Source organism: Podarcis liolepis (genome assembly GCF_965112155.1).
Source record: "Podarcis liolepis genome assembly, chromosome: 3".
NCBI lineage: Eukaryota > Metazoa > Chordata > Lepidosauria > Squamata > Lacertidae > Podarcis > Podarcis liolepis.
Genome location: NC_139557.1, coordinates 106559095 through 106581331, shown reverse-complemented (window position 1 = coordinate 106581331; position 22237 = coordinate 106559095). Strand labels below are relative to the sequence as shown.

The following is a 22237-nucleotide window of genomic DNA, read 5'->3' as shown; positions in this document are numbered from 1 at the left end:
ATTCTCATCATTTTTACAAGGGATTCTCTCAAACCCACTATTATTTTATTATTATTATTAAAATTATTATTATTATTATTTTATTATTACTAAATGTCTTTTTTGACTGCCATCCTAAGCACACTCCCAGGCTCTTAAACCCCACAGAATACAGTGAAATTTGATTTTGAGTAAACCACCATATAGGATAATGGGCACTGTCTGGTCATAATTTGGCAAGCAGATAGCTTGGCCGTTTTTATTTCTGCCCCCTCCCCAACGCATAAAATCAAGCAATTCTGATGGTTTTGCATGGTGTCCAGAAGGCCTGGCAATGGTGTGTGTGTGTGTGTTGTGCTGGCTGGCATATTCAAGCACAATTGCTGAAGATCTTGCTCTTTCTAATGCAGGAATCCCTTCCCCTCCTCTTGAGGTGCAAGTGAGGAGCAGAACAGCTCACACGATAGCAGTGTCCTGGGTCCCAGGCTTCGATGGCTATTCGCTTTTGAGCCGCTGCAGAGTTCAGGTATGCCTTTATTCGTTGTTCATCATTTGTGTGGTCGCTTTTACCTGATGGTACTTTCAGTGCCGTCATACAGTGGTACCTCTGCTTACGTACTTAATTCGTTCCGGAGGTCCGTTCTTAACCTGAAACTGTTCTTAACCTGAAGCACCACTTTAGCTAATGGGGCCTCCTGCTGCTGCTGCACCACCAGAGCATGATTTCTGTTCTCATCCTGAAGCAAAGTTCTTAACCCGAGGTACTATTTCTGGGTTAGTGGAGTCTGTAACCTGAAGTGTATGTAACCCGAGGTACCACTGTATATACAAATCTCCTCAGAAGTAAGTCCTGTTGAGGCTTTCTCCCAAGCAAGTGAGCATAAAGGTTGCAGTCATTGGTACTTCCCTGCCCTCTGTTGCAAGGCTGCAGAATATGGGGGAATGTGGCAATTCTTCTGGGTGCACTGCTGCAAATCAGGATTTCCCTGCATGTCTTAGTTTGCCTTCCTGCAAAGGGAAGCTTGAAAACAGAACTAGTGTTATGCAGAAGGGAAATCTATCTAGACCCTGTGATGGTCACCAGCCATTTGGACCTTGATGTGGTTTGTTCTTCGTGTTCATCTTTTGGCTGGACAGGAAATGATACTTTGCATTTTTTAGCATTAAGTACAATTTTTACTGTTTGGGTTATTTTATTTTATTGTATTTTTTTTGTAAGTCGCTTTGGGGCTCTTCTTAAAGCAGTGAATAAAATTGAAAATAAAGGATACAGTAAGCTGCTTCTCCTCTAATAACCTGGGTTCCTGGAAGCCAGGCTTGGCTAAAGGAAAAGAAAGCAAAGGGTGGATGGAAAGAAAAAGAGAGAGTCGCCTTCCTCATTGCTCGGAGTAATATGCGCAACTGGCATTTTCAGTTCTTCTTAAAGAGAATTCTGGGTGGCACATGTAGGAGGAACTCCGATCGGAGTTCATAAGTGAGTCATCCGAGCTACCGAGGTCCAAGTGGCTGTTGTCGATTTTATGAGTTCAGGGTACAAAAACCTGGGTCAACTCCTTCAGTGTCTGCCTGCAAGAAATTAAACAGCAAGCGTCTGGTGATGACTGGCTCAGTCATGCAGGTGAAACGTCAATAGCCTGCCCCTTCCGTCAGGCTTGAGGGGGAGAACAAGAGCAGAAGATCCCAGCGTAAAAGAATGAAACCTTGCTGTCTCACAAGACCTTTGCGGACCTAACCCAAAGCACTGAGGGCCAGCCTAAACAGGTAGACCTCAAAATACTCCTGAAATGTGCTCAGAGGGCCGAGTTTCAGGTGCAAAGGGGTTCTATATCTGCGACAGGCCTCTCTTTCGCCCTTGCTCTCAGGATCTGATACGTAAGCTTTTTGCAAACATCCATTCCAGGTGTAACTGAGTGCACGGTGGAGAGAAGCAAGGTGGCACTTGCTAGCTTGGCTTTCAAACTCCACATGCTCTAGGCATCCTTTGTGCCAGAGTCTGTGTGCACACACCCAAAGGCTGCCTATGCACAAACTGCCCTGGTCAACAGTATGGATCGGGATTGTATAGTTACTGGTGCCAGATTTTGGGAGGCCTTGAGCAAGAGGCTCTCACTGCCCCCCCCCATCTCGAAGCTGGCACAGCTATAAGATGATGGTTGTTTGCATGCAGAAGAACGCAGGTTCAGTTGCATACCTGGGAGAGAAACCTGTCTAACACTCTGGAGAGCTGCTGCCAGTCCGTGTAGGCAGTACTGAGCTAAATGGTCTGACCTGGCGTTAGAAAGCTGCCTATTCTTTTATGATACTGTACAGAAAACACTTTGGATCTCCTTTCCCCAGGAGATCAGATGAGGTCCCTTCTTTTTAATGCTCTTCCTGGAAGCAGAAACCTTTTTGTTTGCCAAGTTGTTGAACGCGCTGGCTTAATGTCTGCAGGGTGTCTGTGTGTTTTCCTGTTGCTGTTCTTAAATGTTTAACTCTGGGTTTTATGGCGATGAGTTTAGGTTTTATTGCATGTCGCCTTGATTGCCCTCTGGCTGGGATGGTGGCTGGCGAAAAAAACAACAAGGTTGGATCCTGCCCCTCCTGTGAATTCTGCCTTAACTATTTCAACTTTCAAAGATTGTACCGGCGAAACGCTCTGCAGTTTGAAAATGGCCAGAAGTTATCAAGCGAGGCACCATCTGCTTAAGCATTTGACACATTTCACAGTAACGCTGAACGCATTTTATCTCGCTTCCCTTCGGTCACGCCGTGTCAAATGAACAGAACTGTGTGGATGTTGGAGCGCAGCCAAATAGCTTTGGTATCTAAGCGGTTGGCGTTTGGGGTTTCTCAGAAGCCACTGGCTTCACAATAACAGTTTGTGCATCCTAAATTCCTGGGGGGAGGGTATTTGTGGGCTGCCATCCTCCACATGGTTAAACAACTTGCATCCCGTTGATTTCTGGGGGGTGGAGGCAGCCTGTCTATTAGGGCTGCAGCCCCTAATGTAGCTGTTGAATGCTGAAGCAGGGGGCGTTTGCTTGTTTATTTCGCCTGGAGAAATGGGATACGAGGAACAACACTCTTACCATCCAGCGTTTATGACCTCGAAAACACAAGGATGCTTCAGTTATTTCGTTCCTGCCATTTCAACCCATGCTTCCTCCAGTCAAAGAGCACAGAGGAGTGCAGAATGTTTTCCTCATATCCTCACAATGACCCTGCAAGATAGGTTAGGCTGAGAGCAGATAACCGGCCAACTTTGCAGCTGGACAGGGATTGTGAACTAAGTCTCCCTGCTCTGTTTAACATTCTGCTCTTTACATTATGCTGCTGGTGGCAATCCACATCCCATGGAAGCTGCTAGTTCAGGCAACAAAACATCTATGCATGTTCTGAGTGGTCGGGAGGAGACTGATTTGCTGCTGGAGATGGGGAAAAGGATGTTTCAAAAGCATGCTAGCGATTGCCAGAAAAGCAACAGGATTCTCCGGTTGGAGGCAATAAGCTACAGAGCCACAACTTCATTAGTGTCCAGCTACACATTTATACACAAACTCAAGTAACTGCATCCTAACAGTATCTTTTAGGATCTGAAGAAGTGTGCATGCACACAAAAGCATATACCAAGAACAAACCTAGTTGGTCTCTAAAGTGCTATTGGACATTTTTTATACAGTGGTACCTCTGGTTACGTACTTAATTTGTTCCGGAGGTCCGTTCTTAACCTGAAACTGTTCTTAACCTGAAGCACCACTTTAGCTAATGGGGCCTCCTGCTGCCGCTGCGCTACCAGAGCACGATTTCTGTTCTCATCTTGAAGCAAAGTTCTTAACCTGAGGTAATATTTCTGGGTTAGCAGAGTCTGTAACCTGAAGTGTATGTAACCCGAGGTACCAGTGTGTGTGTGTGTGTGTGTGTGTGTGTGTGTTTCGACTGCATCCTAACAGCGCCGTTTTATTCTTTTCTTTATTAAAAAAAGATTTTTTCAGGGGTGATTTTGACTAGGAGAACAGCAGCAAGGGAGCAGGTACTTGATCCCTCAACCCTTTCCTCACCCCTATCATTTTTGGCAGAAAACATTTTTGGAAAACAGAAAAATGGGGCAAGGCTGTAACTCAAGAGAAGGGCACGTAGGATGGTATTCAGCTCAGTTTGACTCTTGAGTAGTCCCATTGAAATTAGTGGACCTAATAGACTCGTGGCCATTAATTTCAACGGGTCTACTCTGAGTACAACTTAGTTGAATACAACCTGTGCTTTGCAAACAGGCAGTTCCTGCTTCAGTTTCTGGCATCTCCTGGTAGGACTGGGAAGGGACTGTGGCCGTGACCCTGGAGAGCTGCTGCCAGTCAATGTTGACAATATCAGCTCAATGGACCAAGTAGATCTCTATGTAAAGGGATGAAAGGAATGGAAGAAGGCATTGTTTTCCATTCTTCCCTATATTTGTCACATGCACCTCCGCTTCCATTCTGCTGCAGTCCGCCTTCTGCCACAAACTATGCTGTTCATCTTGCTGCCCGCTGTGGTGAAATTATGCAACCCATTTAATTTCGTTGTTCCACTCCATTCATTTAAATGCAAAGGAAACTCGATGCAAATGGCAGGGGGCTTAAATTCAATGGTGTATTGTTTGCAGACCAAAAGCAACAGCAAGAGTAAATATTCATTGGATTGATTTCCATTCTGGACATTGGATGAATAAGTGACTTCTGCTCTCGTTTCCATCAGAATTCGCCAGCATCCCTAGTTATAAAATAAATTTTTGCACCAGCTAGGTTCTGTGCAGAACAGAGAAAAACCCCAGCCAGAGATCCATTGCAGAGCCACAAGATCTCATGGATAAGTGACCGAGCAACACACTCCGAAGCTGCCACGATTTGCTAAAACAGGTCACAAGAACTCCTGGCTGGAAGCCACAAGCCTATTGCTCCCTGTTCTTTCCATGGCTGGTTGTAGACCAATGGAAAGCCCCAGGATGCAGGCAGAAACCCAACGTCCGGGGCAATGCAGGGGTGCAGAGTCACATCCGCACAGCAGGCCGCCCTTTGTGATCATGCTCCGCTTTTAAATAATTGTTTCATTCAGCTGAGGAAGTGCCCTTACATGCAGATAACTGGGCAGCATCAGGATTTCCTCTAGCTGGGACTTGTTCCTAAGAAAGGTCAGGGCATATTTTCCCCCATATCTCATTTTGCACAGATGTATTCCTTCTAGTGCCGAAACATAAAAGCATCTGTGAGCCTGGTTATTGCGTTTCCTATGTGATATTTCCACAGTATCAGCTTAAGCAGCACCAGTTGCTTTCTGGAAACTCTAATAAGCTGCTTTTGTGAGTTGCGGTGGGTGGATCAGGAACAGGGTGATGCCTTTCCTTTCTTGATGTTGTCATGTCAATGGTATTTGATGCTGCATTCCTGCTGAAACTCCGGAAATAGGTTGGAAAAAAATATTATTTTTAAAGAAACCCTATGACTTAATATTCTGTAACTGGCCACTTTACAGATACAGTGGTGCCTCGCAAGATGAAATTAATCCGTTCCGCGAGTCTCTTCGTCTTGCGGTTTTTTCGTCTTGCGAAGCATGGCTCTTAGCGGCTCTTAGCGGCTTTAAGAAAAAGGAAACAAACTCGCAAGAACTCGCAAGACGTTTCGTCTTGCGAAGCAAGCCCATAGGGAAATTCGTTTTGCGGAACGACTCAAAAAACGGAAAACTCTTTCGTCTTGCGCGTTTTTCGTCTTGTGAGGCACCACTGTACTGTAATAAAGGAACAGAATTTATGAATTCAAGAGCATTCAAAATCCCCAAGGCAAGACCGTTTTTAGAGCTCTTAGCATTTGATACTCACAAAACCAGGCCAGAATTACTATGGTGTTGATGTTTTTAAAAGGCGGTGTGGTGTGTGATTTGGTTTGGTTCCTTTCTCTGGACCAAATGGCCTCAGACACCTTTGGGAACACAAGAGCCAGTAAGGGGAGGGCAAATGAAGTACACCCAAAACAGGAACAGCTGGTTTTGATTACACTTGCGTGTTTGCCTGCCAGAGCATCTGGTAGCATCAAGGGCTGCTTAATTTTCGTTTACTGTCTGGTGGTGTGCAGCTGCCAGAGTGAATGCTGCCAGAGATGAGACTAGATTTGAGCAATACAGGCAGGGAGAATGAGACTGGGTTTTGCAAAAAGTTTTTTTTTTAAAAAATAAGATAAATGTGCCGTGTACAATGTAAAGGTAAAGGTAAAGGGACCCCTGACCATTAGGTCTAGTCGTGACTGACTCTGGGGTTGCGGCGCTCATCTCGCTTTACTGGCCGAGGGAGCCTGCGTACAGCTTCCGGGTCATGTGGCCAGCATGACTAAGCCGCTTCTGGTGAACCAGAGCAGCACACGGAAACGCCGTTTACCTTCCCGCCGGAGCGGTACCTATTTATCTACTTGCACTTTGATGTGCTTTTGAACTGCTAGGTTGGCAGGAGCTGGGACCGAGCAACGGGAGCTCACCCTGTGGCGGGGATTCGAACCGCTGACGTTCTGATCAGCAAGTCCTAGGCTCTGTGGTTTAACCCACAGCGCCACCCGCGTCCCTTGTACAATGTACTTGGCTTGTTTTAATGATAATTTGAGAGGGGCGACAAAACAGAGAAAAATTGTTCTCCACTGAGGGTGAAGGTAAGAATCATTGCCTTCACTTTTATTTGGCTGCAGGTGGGAAATCACGTGGCTAAATACAAAGACTAAATGTCTTTGCGAAAACAAACACTCAGACACCCTGCACACAAAAAGATAGCAGGTCAGGGATGAGGGTTCTAGTTTCTCCCTGCCATTCTTATTTTCTAGGTACAGGGATTTATATGTTTGCTTTCTCTCTGGACACATCTAGTCACATAAGCCCTCACTATGAAGATTTGCAGCTCATTCTATGACTCAGGTGATAGCTAGGCCTAGGCAGATTCAGGAATTTCTAGTTGCTTTCCCTCTTCACATGAGTAACGCATGGAGAAACTTTGGTTTGACTCCAAATGTGTTTCTGAAGCTTGGGCCTTGAAACCTCTCTTCCTCTCGCCTTGGTCATTTGCTGTAACTCTGTGGAAGGGAAAGTTTCCCCTTGTCGTCAGCCATGAGCCATTCCTTGCCGTTCAACATGCTTATTTTCTGTGGCGAGAGGGTGGGCTTGCCACTTTTCTTCTTGCAAATTACACAGGGCTGCTGGCAGATAATGGTGCCTGTAGCTTTGGAACTCCTTGCTGAATCATCTTTGCCTTAACCATTTTTGTTTTTCATTTCAGGTGACGGATGCTTTTGCACCAAGCAATGCCTCTGTGTTGGTTTTCAACACTTCTGTGCCCCCTCATCTGTACCGTATTCAGAATCTGGGGGCCGTGAAGGATTATAACATCCGTGTTTCTTGTATGAACGAAGTAGGCTGGTCTGCCTTCAGCCCGTGGATAACTGCCAATACAACAGAAGGAGGTAAGTAAAACAAACTATTTCTGGGTTAGCAAAGTCTGTAACCTGAAGCTTCTGTAACCCGAGGTACCACTGTACTGTCAATTAGGATAGCGGCTGCTGCATGGGAATGCAGTTGTGTGAATGTTGTGGGCGCCTATTGGACAGCGCCAGTGACATCACTGATGATGAGCAACGCACCCACCCACCCTGCTCTCGTATCTGGGCCATTTTCTTAGCAGATGGGTATTCACTTTCTGTGCCACTCAAGCAGTGCATGTAGCCCTTAAAAAAAATAATTAAGAGTGGAAGCCACTAGCAAGCCATACATACCCTGTGCCTATCTTGTGATCTACATGCCTTTGTTTTTGTCTTGTTCTTTGAATGCTGTATGCTCCCACCCCAACAATTCTGCAGCTCGCATCTTCCCAAAGTCAGCAAAATGGGGAAATGACCAGCCTTCTGTTTTTCCACTGTGTGTTTTTCAGCTCCCTCTGCTCCGCCTGGGAATGTCACGCTCTCCGTCAATGAGTCCAGCTCTTCTGTGATCATCACGTGGATAAAGCCTCCCTCTGCACAGCTGAATGGTGAACTTCAAGGCTACAGCGTCTCTCATGTGTGGCAGAATTCAGAGGTGTTTGTAAGTATTGAAACAATGGCTTCATTCACATGTCATCCTAAACAATGGTTAACGATAGCCAAGGTTTTAAGACCAACAGGAAACCTTGGTTTGCCAAGCATATCTGAATTGTATTTTATAAACCACAGAGAAGCAGTAAAGCTGGGCCCAATGATCAACAATGGTTTGCTAAACCATGGTTTATAAACTATGGGTTAGTGTTATATGCAAACCAGGCCAGTGAACAACTCAGGTTCCTGTTAACCAGAGTTTTTAAAGTTATTTTGAACTGATTAAGGGAAATGCAGGTACTGATGTATCGCATAAATGCAGCTAAGGCAGAATGGTGAATTTGCTCAGGGAAGGGGATGCGCCCTCTCCAAATGGCCCCAGATATTTAGCAGCAGTTAAGAGATTGAGGGGGACGCGGGTGGCGCTGTGGGTTAAACCACAGAGCCTAGGACTTGCCGATCAGAAGGTTGGCGGTTCGAATCCCTGCGACTGGGTGAGCTCCCGTTGCTCGGTCTCTGCTCCTGCCAACCTAGCAGTTCGAAAGCACGTCAAAGTGCAAGTAGATAAATAGGTACTGCTCTGGTGGGAAGGTAAACAGTGTTTTCGTGCGCTGCTCTGGTTCTCCAGAAGCGGCTTAGTCATGCTCTGCCAAGAAAGCGAGATGAGCGCCGCAACACCTGAGTCGGCCACGTCTCGACCTAATGGTCAGGGGTCCCTTTACCTTTACTTAAGAGATTGCGGTGGCAGTCCTACACCCACTTACCTCATAGTTAGTCCTGCTGAACTCAGTAAGAACGTATTTCTAAGTAGACATGCACAGGATTGCACCATGAGGCTCTTAAGTCTGCACTGCTCCAGACTTGGCATTCATCCTATATCCCTGGCTTTATGAATGAGAGAAGATTAGGCCCTAAAATCTTCAGCTGCTTGTAGCTTAAAAGGATGTTTGGGAAGACCCTGCGATCTAATACTTTGAAGCCTTTTGTGTTTGCTTATGAGAGCATTGCAAAAAGCCTGTTGAACTTCGAGACCTTGTCGAGTGGGGAGTCTTACTCACAGCAAGCCTCACTCATCCCTCCCAGCCTCTGAGCAGGTAGAGAACAGCAGTGAAGTCCCCAGTTTTATCTGAAATGTGTTGGCCTACATCAGAAAAATTGTGGCATCACATAGCTACAAGTCCCATGAGAAAGGAAAAAAGAAAACAAGAAGTTTATACTTGTGATAGAAGCATGATCCAGATTCCTAGTTTAGGTTTCCACTGAGTTGATTTTATTTATATTAGATTGGCTTTTTGAGTCCAAAGTTTGAGGTATTGAAAAGAAACTGCACCACGGCTCACCAAAATCCTATGCATGCTTACACTGAAGTAAGCACTGTTGTGTTCATTGGGGCTTGCGCTCATGTCAGTGTGCAAATGTTTTCGTTGTTTTCAAATCTCCCATGGAAGAGGGAATGTGATTCATGCTTGTTTTCTGTACGACTTGAGTTTTCTGTTCCCTTTTTAATGTTTTTGGGATCTGGAAATCAAAGGGCTCAAACCCACTGAAATCAGCAAAGTGATAATATGGTCTTGTGACTAGTCTGGAGACGCAAACTCATCAACTTGTCTTAACTAAAGGTCACTTCCTTCATCCTCAGAGAAGGAAGGCATAAATCTAAGCATCTTCCCTCTCTAGAAAAACGCTGGATGCCAAAACTTTTTATATCTAGGCAGTTCACATTCTGCATGTGCCTGCATCTTCTGAGATGTAATAAAACACACTCCATTGTTTGCTCTTGAACATTCCTGAGTACGACAGAAAAGCATTTGTCAGGCTGTAAGTTCTTAATGAAGCCCTTTCAAAAGACAAGTGGCTTCTAGCAACAGGACGGATTTATTATGCAGCAGAAGTTGCTTAGGCAAGAGTTTAATACGCTTGTAAGATGGTGCAAGGGACGCGGGTGGCGCTGTGGTTTAAACCACAGAGCCTAGGGCTTGCCGATTAGAAGGTCAGCGGTTCAAATCCCCGCAACGGGGTGAACTCCCGTTGCTCGGTCCCTGCTCCTGCCAACCTAGCAATTCGAAAGCACGTCAAAGTGCAAGTAGATAAAGTGCAAGTAAGCTCTGGGGTTGCGGTGCTCATCTTGCTTTACTGGCCGAGGGAGCCGGCGTACAGCTTCCGGGTCATGTGGCCAGCATGACTAAGCCGCTTCTGGCGAACCAGAGCAGCGCACAGAAACGCCGTTTACCTTCCTGCTGGAGCGGTACCTATTTATCTACTTGCACTTTGACGTGCTTTCGAACTGCTAGGTTGGCAGGAGCAGGGACAGAGCAACGGGAGCTCACCCTGTCGTGGGCATTTGAACCACCAACCTTCTGATCGGCAAGTCCTAGGCTCTGTGGTTTAACCCACAGCGCCAGTAGCTTAGGGCCTCATCAAACCTAAATCTGGCCCTGCTCCAGATAAACCACGAGCTGTAAACCAAGAACAAACCTTGGCTATATAAAGGGGTACATAAACAGATTTGACTTGTGACCCTTCATCACCACCCTTTGCTCCATGTTAACCCCTCCTTTGTTAAAGCTTCCCCATTTTGGGGTGGTGTGTGTGCCAGTCGGTCTATTAACGATCAGCTGAGAGCCTTAATCGTTTCATAATTTTGCCTAGTTCCTGTTTACACAGACCTTTGATACAGCCTTATTCAGTTGAAGCTGTACTACCGTAACACATTGCCCTGCAAAGACACCGAGCATTACATGCCAGCCTGCCAGCTGGACTGTGAGTCACAGAAGAAGTTATTTTTTGTGTGTTTTGGTTTTCAGTAGCGGTTCAGCAGGAAGCAGGACCTGTCATTCTTTCAGCTGTTCAGCTGACTCACTAGATGTCCAGGAAATAACAGGGAATTGACGGGAAAGGGAATCTCTTGTGTCAAATCAGATATGCTAGCGTTCTTGGAGGGATATCTGGCTGGGATGCTGCTGCGTCACTTAAGCTTATTAAAACAATTTGCTTTGCTCCTGCGTAAAGGTGCTTTAGCTGTAAGTGCCCTGCCCAAATGCCCATTTCGTCTCTGGAGGAATTCTAGCTACAAGCATGGCATCTAAGATCAAAACGGCACCTTGCCTGTCTGCTGAATTCCCATGCACACAAACAAATATCACAAGTGTTAAGAGAATGCCTAGTTGTCAGAATTAATATTTTCCTTAAAGGCAGTGCTGCTTTAAACACAGGTAATTTCCAGACCATTAGTAAGCGTTCAAGAATATCTTAAGGTTGCAGTCCTGTGCATGCTTACTTAGAAATAAGTCTCATTTTTGTTAATCGGGCTTATTCTCAAGCAAGTGGGCATAAGATTGCACTCTGATGCTCTGTGTCAAATATTCATGGGCAAACATGTGAGATGAGGTTGGCTTTGGGTTCCCAAGATTCCTGAAGCCCAGTTATTTTGCCTGTTCTCTGTTCCTTGTATAGCAACTGGTTTGGCCCCATTTGTTTATCTCCTAAGTGGCACTTTTTATGTGTTTAATTATATTTACAGTGGTACCTTGGGTTAAGTACTTCATTCGTTCCGGAGGTCCGTACTTATCCTGAAACTGTTCTTAACCTGAAGCACCACTTTAGCTAATGGGGCCTCCTGCTGCCGCCATGCCACCAGAGCACAATTTCTGTTCTCAGCCTGAAGCAAAGTTCTTAACCTGAAGTACTATTTCTGGGTTAGCGGAGTCTGTAACCTGAAGCGTATGTAACCTGAAGCGTATGTAACCCAAGGTACCACTGTATTGGTACTTGTCCAAAGATATACAAAAGTTAATATCCAATAGAAAGTATCTTTTCATAATACAGAGAAATAAAAGAGATGTTTAATCTAAAAAGGAACGGAGGTGGAAAGAAGAAGCAAAGAGTAAAAAGGGAAATAAAGGAGGGAAGGAAGAATGAAAGAAGAGAGAGATGGAAAAAAGAATAAAGAAAGATAAAAAGACTTCCGGTTCTTTGTCCTGCAGCTAAATATCATATTCACTCATTAACTTCCAACCACTCTATCTTCCGTAAACCAATATTTTTTCAGTCTTCAAATCCAGATATTCCAAGTTCATTCTCTCGTTCACACAAAAAATCCATAAAAGGTTTACAATCCTTAATCAATGTCATTAATGATTTTTCTCTAATTAGACACATTAACTTCGCCTTTTTAGTGGCACTTCTTGCTGGGAACATTCCTGTGGCTTTGCAAATTCAGAAAGGAGTGGGAAAAGGCTGAGCACAGAGAGACAGCAATGAATTTTACAAACCGATCCCATCCTCGGCTTTCTGATAGCACTCCAGTTTGGGGAGTTTTTTGTTCATCTGTACCCCTGTCTTGAATATTTGGCTCTGCCTGTAAGGAGGACAGGTTTGCAATGACGGGGCTTGATGGTCCACAGCTGGAAGCTTGTAGAACTGGGTAACATTTATGTTGAATTTTGACTCTGGCAGTAAGAGCGTTTACAAAAAATGCTGGCCAGAGCTACCATCCCGTACTTGGAGTGCTATCTTCACGGAAACTGTGGCTCTCCATGAATCAATAGCTGTTCTCTTGACATGAGCGCTGCCTGTTTATGTTCAGCAAACAAGCATGAAATCTGATCTGGAAATCTGTTGGATGGGGATAAATGTTGGGTTTTCAGCAAATTATCTAGTCTAATGGGAGGAAATGGGTCTACAAAGTCTTTCCCCATTAATTCCTCTGTGTTTTAAAGAACTTTCCCCCCTTTGCAGCAGAATCTCTCTTCGCGTACCGGTAAAGATTCCAGTGCCGTTCACATTCCAATCGTGGCCATCAATGCAACCTGCATGGTGCGAGTCGCTGCCATTACAAATGGCGGAGTGGGGCCATTCAGTGATCCAGTGGCAGTTTTTATTCCAGGGAATGGTAAGTTGGACTAATGTAGCGCGATAATGAGCTAAGGGACACTTGCAGCCTGACAGTATCTTCAGGTGGAATTCAGTGGCCAACCTAGATGGCTTTAAAAGAGGATTGGGTGAATGAACAAAGCATAAGGCTTTGTTGTTTTTTAGTCATTTAGTCGTGTCCGACTCTTTGTGACTCCATGGACGAGAGCACGCCAGGCACTCCTATCTTCCACGGCCTCCTGCAGCTTGGTCAAACTCATGTTCGTAGCTTTGAGAACACTGTCCAACCATCTCATCCTCTGTCGTCCCCTTCTCCTTGTGCCCTCAATCTTTCCCAACACCAGGGTCTTTTCCAGGGAGTCTTCTCTTCTCATGAGGTGGCCAAAGTATTGGAGTCTCAGCTTCACCATCTGTCCTTCCAGTGAGCACTCAGGGCTGATTTCCTTAAGAATGGAGAGGTTTGTTCTTCTTGCAGTCCACGGGACTCTCAAGAGTCTCCTCCAGCACCATAATTCAAAAGCATCATTTCTTCAGCGATCAGCCTTCTTTATGGTCCAGCTCTCACTTCCATAAATCACTACTGGGAAAACCATAGCTTTAACTATACGGACCTTTGTTGGCAAGGTGATGTCTCTGCTTTTTAAGATGCTTGTCTAGGTTTGTCATTGCTTTTCACCCAAGAAGCAAACGTCTTTTAATTTCGTGGCTGCTGTCACCATCTGCAGTGATCATGAAGCCCAAGAAAGTAAAATCTCTCACTGCCTCCATTTCTTCCCCTTCTATTTGCCAGGGGGTGATGGGGCCAGTGGCCATGATCTTAGTTTTTTTGACGTTGAGCTTCAGACCATATTTTGCGCTCTCCTCTTTCACACTCATTAAAAGGTTCTTTAATTCCTCCTCACTTTCTGCCATCAAAGTTGTGTCATCTGCATATCAATGGCTGTTATCTGCCTCCAAGGTCAGAGGCAGTGATACTTCTGAATTTCCATTGCTGGGAGCCAGAGGTGGGGAGAGTTTTCCTGTGCCTGGGCCCTCCTTGAGGGTTTCTCACAGGCATCTGGTTGGCCACTGTGAGAACAGGATGCTGGCCTAGACGGGCCATTGGTCTGATCCAGCAATCTCATCTTTATGTTCTTATCATAACCTGGCAAATTCAAGGCTGTGCAATAAAAGTTTATTTGGAGCTGTTCCGCAACACACATGCTTGCCACTCTCAAATCAGACTTTTTGCAATAAGAAAAGTGTTGGAGAAATGCAGTGGAAGGTGGGAGACAACTTTGTTTGTTGTTGTTAAAAAAAAATACACTTTTCAAGTTTATACATTTCACTAATTTTATACATTTCCTTAATTTTACAATCATTTTGACATTTCAAAACTTGACTTCCTTCCCCCTCTTTCTGCGTTTCCTTAAATTAATTTTTTATAACTTCTGCATATCCAAATTAACCTAATTTGCTCATTTATTCACCTTCTTTAAATATATACTCTTATAAAACTGCAGGTTATCACAGTAATCCTGCCAATGTTTTTATCTGTTTACAGTTTACCTGTGAACATTCAATAAACCATTTCCATTCTTTTATAAAAAGTTTGTTATCTTGATTTCTTGCTCTTCTGGTAAGTTTCACCGTTTCTGCATATTCCATAAGTTTTTGTATCCATTCTTCCTTTGCTGGGACTTCTGCTTCTTTCCATTTTGGGGCAAGTAACATTCTTGCCGCTGTGGCGTGAGATAGCTTTTGAATGACATAATGTTCCTCTGCGTCCTTGCAAACAAATCAGGGCGCATGCCGTGTAAATACTCTACTATGATTTTGTGACTGAACCAAGAGATGGGTATTGCAATATAGTCGCATCTTGAACCTTCAATAGGGCCAGTTTGGAACAGGCAACTCTAGTGAAGCCATCCACTTGCACCTACTCTGAACATATTTGAAATCTTCTTGTGAATCTCCCTCATAAGCAGCTCCCCAGGTCCCCAAACTGTCTTCTTTTTCTTCTTGTTTGACTATCACTCGTAGCCAAGTAAGATTGTCTTCCATAAACACGGTCTTAACAGTGAGTCCGTAAGTGACTGGAGGCCAATTCTGGATCCACACATCCTTCCACAGTGGGACATAGGTTTCCAGATGGGAATTGATCGTGGTGATGGTTTGCCAAGCGTCCCTTCCTCTTAGCATGTTTCTCCCTTGCGTTCTGAGTTTGTGCTTCTTCAAAGCCCATGGCACCATTGATAAAGGCTGTTCTCCAACTGGAGCGCTCACAGGCCAGTGTTTCCCAGTTGTCGGTGTTTATACTACCTTTTTTTAGATTTGTCTTGAGTCTCTGAACCTCTTTTGTTGACCACCGGCATTACGCTTTCCATTTTTAAGTTCGGAATAGAGTAGTTCCTTTGGAAAACGATAATCAGGCATCCGCACAACATGACCAGTCCAACGAAGCTGATGTTGAAGAATCATCGCTTCAACACTCTCCAGGTCCCCAAACTGTATGAAGATCTCCACTCCCTTTTCTCTGTAACGCGTCTTATTGTCTTAGGTTTCGTATCTACTGCCTCTTCTTCAACTCCAGCATCAAGAAGCACACATTCACTGACGATAGTCTTCGGGTTTATATGTGGAGTTGTTGTCGTCGGGTTAATCCTGTATGCGTCTGTGATTATCAGGAAAAAGTTCACAGAAGAGACCAAGTTTGGGTAAGTACACACACAAAAAGACAAAATTCTAATCATTTTAAGCTTGGGAGCTGGTTTCTAGGGGCCTATTCACACCTTTAGCTGAAATTCACTGATTAGGCGATGCAAAAATTCACTGGGTTTCAGGAGCAATCTTCCATAAAGCTGGCATTAACGTCCACCTTTAATGTTGAGCCACAAAAACCTCCATGCATAGTCACAATCCCCTGTGATGAAAGCTACCTTCTAAAGTCTATATTAAGCAGGATAATTGAATAGAGGTCAGTGTGGTTGGCTAGTTAAGTGCTGAACTCCCAGGCTCAGCCCAAGACTTAAGTAAGTTAGGCTGAAATGGTATGCATGTTTGCATGTCAGTAAGAGCCACTGAGCACAGTGGGACTTACTTCTGAGTAAAACTACAGAGGTCTGTAGGACTGACTCCCCAGCAAGAATGCACAGGATGGCAGCCTTAAGCATCCGTTTAATTTCCTCCTGCTGAAACAAAATTGGATTTAAATAAACTGGATTTTAGCTCCATGATGCCCCAGTGAGCAGTAAGAAAGGACACAGAGCCCAAATTCATGTAATGAGCAGATTTGGATAATAGAGGCTCTGTAACCTTTTTGCGAAGCATGATTCAGTTGAGCATGTGATTGTGAACAGTTTTCTGACTGCTAAAGGTTTTAATTGTCTTGGATATTTTTACAAAAAAATAAAATAACACAAAGTCAAGTGTCTCTGAACTTAAGGCCACTCTAATCTGCACCCTCTGCCTTAGGTCCCTTTTTAGTCATTCTAAAATTGGAAGGAATCAGAGGAATTGGGAGGAATCACAGGAATCAGATTTATTTTAGGGGGGGAGCCCTCTGGAAATAGAACAGGTTGTGCTTTGCAACTGTGAATACTGTTTACAACACGCACCTCTTCTGATCCTTAGTCACTTTTAACATGGGAGGCTGCTGCTTTATCCAAGGATTGTTTTCTTGCATCAACAAAGGCCCATTGTAATCCTGGCTCACAAAACTCCTTCCCTTGTGACCTTATACAACGGAGTTCCAAACAGAGCAGCCCTTGCCCTTTTCTCGTAAGACCTTTTGAAATGAGCAGCTGTTCTGAGTGGGCCAGAGAGAAAGAAGTATATTCCTAATGTGCCTCTAAAAACCGGGCTGTGGCAAAGCCTTGATGCAGAACAATAATGCCCTAATTGGTGTTTGTGTACATGTTTCTGCACATCTGTTCAAGAAGGACAAGGTGTGGGTTTCCCACCCCCACAAACTTACACAGATCTAACTTTTAAGAGGTTGAACCCTGGAGAATCACAGCGAACAAGTCGCTGTAACATTTGTTTAAAGGGGTATGGAACTTTCTTCAGGCAGAAAAAAATGGTTTTTCATTCTTATCTGGGCAACATGCACACTCTGTCCTCTCTAGGCATTGCCAGTGTTTAGGGCCCGTTCCAGAAGTATATGAAGCAGGCATGGTGAGGGGTGTTTGGCTATTAAAAGAGATGGAGAGGCGAACTTCTTACAGGAGCAGTGTGACAGCTGCCACCACCTCCCTCTGCTTTCCAAGGCTTTAAGGCATTTTCTCCTTGCCAGCTCTCTGGCAAAAATGTCTTTAGACAGCAGAGTGTAAGGAGGTCAGGTCACTCCCTTCCCCATGCCTTCCTTTAGTGTAGAAAGCTACCCTCCCACCAACTCTTCGTATCCATATATTTAATAAACAGATACACATCTGGTCTGCCCTTTAGCAAGTTATACTGGTAGTGCAGTGGCAAATTCAGAAGTGCAGTGTCGCTTCATGACAGACCCTTCTAAGACAACAGTATAATCCTACAATTATGCAAGAATAATATTTAGAGATGCACTGCAACTCCACACACTGCCCTTCACGCGGGCAAACAATTTGGCACTCCAATGTCTTATTTTGGCGCAGTGTAAGTTGTATTTTCCTTGAGGTTCAACTGCACACAACGGAACGTGCACACCATTCTGTAGAAACTGGAGCACCTTATGTTTTCGGTGTCTCTAAATGCTTTCAGTTACAGATAGGTAGCCGTGTTGGTCTGCCATAGTCAAAATAAAAAAAATCCTTCCAGTAGCACCTTAAAGACCAACTAAGTTAGTTCTTGGTATGAGCTTTCGTGTGCATGCACACTTCTTCAGATACACACTTCTGTTTCAGTGTATCTGAAGAAGTGTGCATGCACACAAAAGCTCATACCAAGAACTAACTTAGTTGGTCTTTAAGGTGCTACTGGAAGGAATTTTTTTATTCTAAATGCTTTGCTTTGGAGCATACAGAATAACTCTTCCTTGGTGTTCTCCCTTCTCCAGAATGACCCTAAGAATGGCTGACTCTCCTCCTTTTACTTTCCTCCTTTCACTCTTAAGTCAGAAGACTTCTTAGCAGTGGGTAAAAAGTCTCCCTTTCCCTGCCGATTGGGTGGCTGTAAGTTGCTGGAGACAGGGAGGTTGCTGGGACCCTGCTGCAGAAATATTAACAGGTCTTCGATTCCTCAGACACCTCTGAGCTACACCAGCTTTCAGTAAAGACACTTGTTGAGTTTGGCCTTAAAGTAAACTTATTACCTTCTTTGCAAAACTCCCAACAGCTTAGTACACTTGAGTGGTGCTGTTCCAAGTTGCTCAGTTCCCAAGCTCCATCACATCACCAAAACCACAGCTTTTTGGAGGGCACTATGGGTGATTTGAGCTCGGATATTGTGAAATGTTGGTCTTTTGTGTTCTGTTGTGCTGATCTGGGATATTAGAGGAAGTAAGGAAACTGACTCTCTTAGTTTTGTTTAGATGGAAAATTCCCTCTTCGGGTGATGATGATGATGATGATGATTATTATTATTATTAATGTCTATTGCAGCCTTCCTCCCAAAGGTGCACAGAGTAGCAAACAACAAAGCAGTAAAACAATATAATTTGAAATAAAATAAAAACATATTTCAAAGACTAAAAGCTCTAAGCATTTAAAAACAATAAGAATAGCCACTTGGGAGGTGAGGGACAGGATTTCAGAAAAAGATAAACCATTTATTGTGTGCTTTGTCCCTCTTCTATGATTCTTACTCCTTTTCTTTCTAAGGTGAAATTCTATGCATATTAATTGCCTTCAGGTTAATCGCTTTGGCCTTTCCAGCTCAGAAAGTCTTGGTTTCTCTTTGAGAAGCTTGGAACTGCGAGCCAGGAAGGGAAAACACAACAGTGTACGGAAGCGAAAGTTTATAGGGTTTTACATTGTTATTCATAAGAGCGTGGTTATAGGAATAGGAAATGAATAATCCACATAGCTTTCCCCCCCTGCCCCAAAATAGCTGAGTGACTCAGCATTCTTTCATAGTCAAGTTTAATTCAGGAGTCTATTTGAGATAAAGTAATGGAACCGAGTGTATTGGTCAATCCATTCAAAGGAAAAACATGAGAATAGTGACGTTTCCTATTGTTTTTCATTCATTGTGAGCCCAACACCTGTCTGTGACGACCCCCTAGCCTCATTCTGCAGCTGTGAATCCCGTGCTTTCCAGAGAATTCAGGCTGAGGGGAATACTGTTACGGCGCCATGACAATGTTGTGCTTTCTATCCACCCACCCGCTCTTAGGTACGCCTTCAGCAGTGATGAGTCAGAACTGGCTGTAAATTACAGAGCAAAGAAGTCCTACGGCCGCAGAGCTGTTGAACTGACACGTAAGTTTTGGATGTGTCACTACAGCTGTTTAATGATTTGTTTCTTTATTTAAAAAACAACAACAGTGGTACAGTGGTACCTCAGGTAACATACGCTTCAGGTTACATACGCTTCAGGTTACAGACTCCGCTAACCTTGGGTTAAGAACTTTGCTTCAGGATGAGAACAGAAATTGTGCTCCGGCGGCGCAGCGGCAGCAGGAGGCCCCATTAGCTAAAGTGGTGCTTCAGGTTAAGAACGGACCTCCAGAACGCATTAAGTACTTAACCCGAGGTACCGCTGTAACGCATTTGGTGGATTAAAATTATTTATCTGAGGCCGCCCTCTGGGTGCCCCCTCCAAGATGGAGGCACAGAGGGTGACAATGATAGACAGGGCCTTTTCAGTGGTGGCTCCTCACTTGTGGAGGACCCCTAGAGAGATCCCCCCCAGCACCATCATTAGTATCCTTTTGTTGTCAAGTAAAACGTATGTCTTCTCCCAGGCTTTTGGCGGTTGATTGTGCTTACTGATGGAGATACATATGTACATTGCTGCCGCCTGCCTTATGGGTTTTTTGTATGGCTTTTATCTATGTTATGCTAGACGCTCTTAAAGTTTTATAAGTCACTTGCTGATACTCTACTTTTCTTTTTTGGTAAGGAAGAGAAAATCCCCCTCTCAAGGGTCATTCAGTCACTACATTATTCACCCCTGCTCTGAAGTAGAATAGTCAAGGAAAAGCTGTACTACGTAACTTTGCAGCTTGGTGTTGACCAAGCTAAAGTTAAAGCAGGAATCAGCAAACTTTTTCAGCGGGGGGCTGGTCCATTGTCCCTCAGACCTTGTGGGGGGGCCAGACTATTATTTTTGGGGGGCGGGGGAAATGAACAAATTCCTATGCCCCACAAATAGCCCAGAGATGCATTTTAAATAAAAGGACACATTCTACTCATGTAAAAACACGCTGATTCCCGGACCGTCCGTGGGCCGGATTTAGAAGGTGATTGGGCCGGATCCGGGCCCCGGGCCTTAGTTTGCCTACCCATGAGTTAAAGCATAGAAGAGGCCACCCTCTTCCTTGGGTGCCAGTAGGTGTCCTCTGGTTGTCTTAGGCTTTTGAATCAAAATGCATGCCATCTCCCTTTCCCCCAACTCATCAGAAGGCCTCTCTTGCAGTGGGCAGCCTTGGTGTGAGCGAAGAGCTACAGGAGAAACTCCAGGATGTTGTGATTGTTAGGACCAACCTGGCTCTGGGGAAGATCTTGGGAGAAGGTAAGAATGGCATACCTTAAGTGAGTTCTTCTGCTCCCCCAACTGGCAGGAGAAAGCTCCTGCTTGCCCTCTGCTGGGCAAGGTGAAATCTAGCCCCTTAGCATCTAAAAGACCAGACTTGTTCCCTGGGGAAACACCAAAGGGTTGAAGCACACTTAATTCACAGGAAAGCCTACATCATCATCATCATCATCATCATTATTAAATTCATTATCATCATTTCATTACATTTCATTATTTCAAAAAAGTTTTTATTTCTACTTTTCAAGTTTATACATTTCATTAGTTTTACAATCAATTCAACATCTCAAAGTTTGACATCCTTCCTTCCCCCTCTTTCTGCGGTTCCTTAAATTTATTTTTTAATATCTTCCGCATTTCCAAATTCATTTAGTCTCCTCATTTAATTATCTACTTTAAATATATACTCTTGTGAAACTGCAGGTTATTAAAATAATCCTGCCAATGTTTTTTATCTGTTTGCAATTTTTCTGTATATATTCAATAAACCATTTCCATTCTTTCATTAAAAGTTTGTTATTTTGATTTCTTATTCTTCCGGTAGGTTTCTGCATATTTCCGCCGTTTCTGCATATTCCATAAGTTTTTGTATCCATTCTTCCTTTGCTGGGACCTCTGCTTCTTTCCACTTTTTTCATTTCTTTTCATTTCTGTACCGCTTTATAGTTTTAATTTTAAAATCTCAAAGCGGTGTGCAACGTATACTTAAAACATCAAATAAAACCATCCAGAATGAAACATTACTTAAGAAAGCCCAGTAAAGCTAATGACTGATTTCTAAGTGCTGGAGAGATATAAATGCAAGGTGTTTTTCCCCCTTCTTCATTTAGGGGAGTTTGGATCAGTCATGGAAGGGAATCTCAGCAATCCTGATGGAACTACCCAGAAAGTAGCTGTGAAAACTATGAAGTGTAAGTACCAGCAGATCTGGTAGGCCTGGAGTTGTTTGGGGTTTTTTATAAGAAACATTCAGGTGCCCCTAGGTGTGTTGCCAACAGGGCCGGATTTAGGTTTGATGAGGCCCTCAGCTACTGAAGGTAATGGGGCCCTTTATATGTCCAGCTGTCCTTTGCCAACAACAAATTGTTGCCGTTTTTTGTGTTGAATATGTTTTGTTGTTGTTTAGTCGTTTAGCCAGGCACTCTTGTCTTCCACTTCCTCCCGCAGTTTGGTCAGACTCATGCTTGTGGCTTCGAGAACACTGTCCAACCATCTCCTCCTCTGTCGTCCCCTTCTCCTTGTGCCCTCCATCTTTCCCAACATCAGGGTCTTTTCCAGGGAGTCTTCTCTTCTTATGAGGTGGCCAAAGTATTGGAGCCTCAGCTTCAGGATCTGTCCTTCCAGTGAGCACTCAGGGCTCATCTCCTTAAGAATGGATAGATTTGTTGAATATATGCTATATGGTAATTTATGGACCTAATAGGTATCTAAAGCCATTTGCACATAACAAAATATGTATTTTATCAAAGTAATTGTTGAATTGAAATACAATTAAGAAGAAGTATATTAATAGCGAAATACTGGCAGGGCCCATTACTTACATCATAGGAGCCTGCACAACACAAAACACTGTTGCTGTTGGTAGGTTTTATTTTATTTGTTTTTTATCTTATATTTTGGGAATGTACATCCAGGTTTTTTTCCTTTAAATTTTTTTGGGGCCCCCAAGAGAGTGGGGC

The 22237-nt window shown here is 44.1% G+C and overlaps 1 protein-coding gene across 2 annotated transcripts in view; it reads left to right on the top strand.

The window, feature by feature from the left end:
• Positions 1–22237, top strand: part of MERTK (MER proto-oncogene, tyrosine kinase) — a 50591-nt gene that overhangs the window by 16048 nt on the left and 12306 nt on the right. Inside the window, exons 6-13 of one of the 2 annotated variants that reach the window (XM_083494229.1) lie at positions 390–505; positions 7247–7430; positions 7895–8046; positions 12774–12927; positions 15481–15604; positions 19197–19282; positions 20442–20537; positions 21389–21469. In XM_083494229.1, coding sequence (XP_083350355.1) covers positions 390–505; positions 7247–7430; positions 7895–8046; positions 12774–12927; positions 15481–15604; positions 19197–19282; positions 20442–20537; positions 21389–21469 — 993 coding nt within the window. Of the gene's footprint in view, positions 1–389; positions 506–7246; positions 7431–7894; positions 8047–12773; positions 12928–15447; positions 15605–19196; positions 19283–20441; positions 20538–21388; positions 21470–22237 lie in introns of both variants that reach the window. The other variant, XM_083494228.1, reaches the window with a different exon arrangement.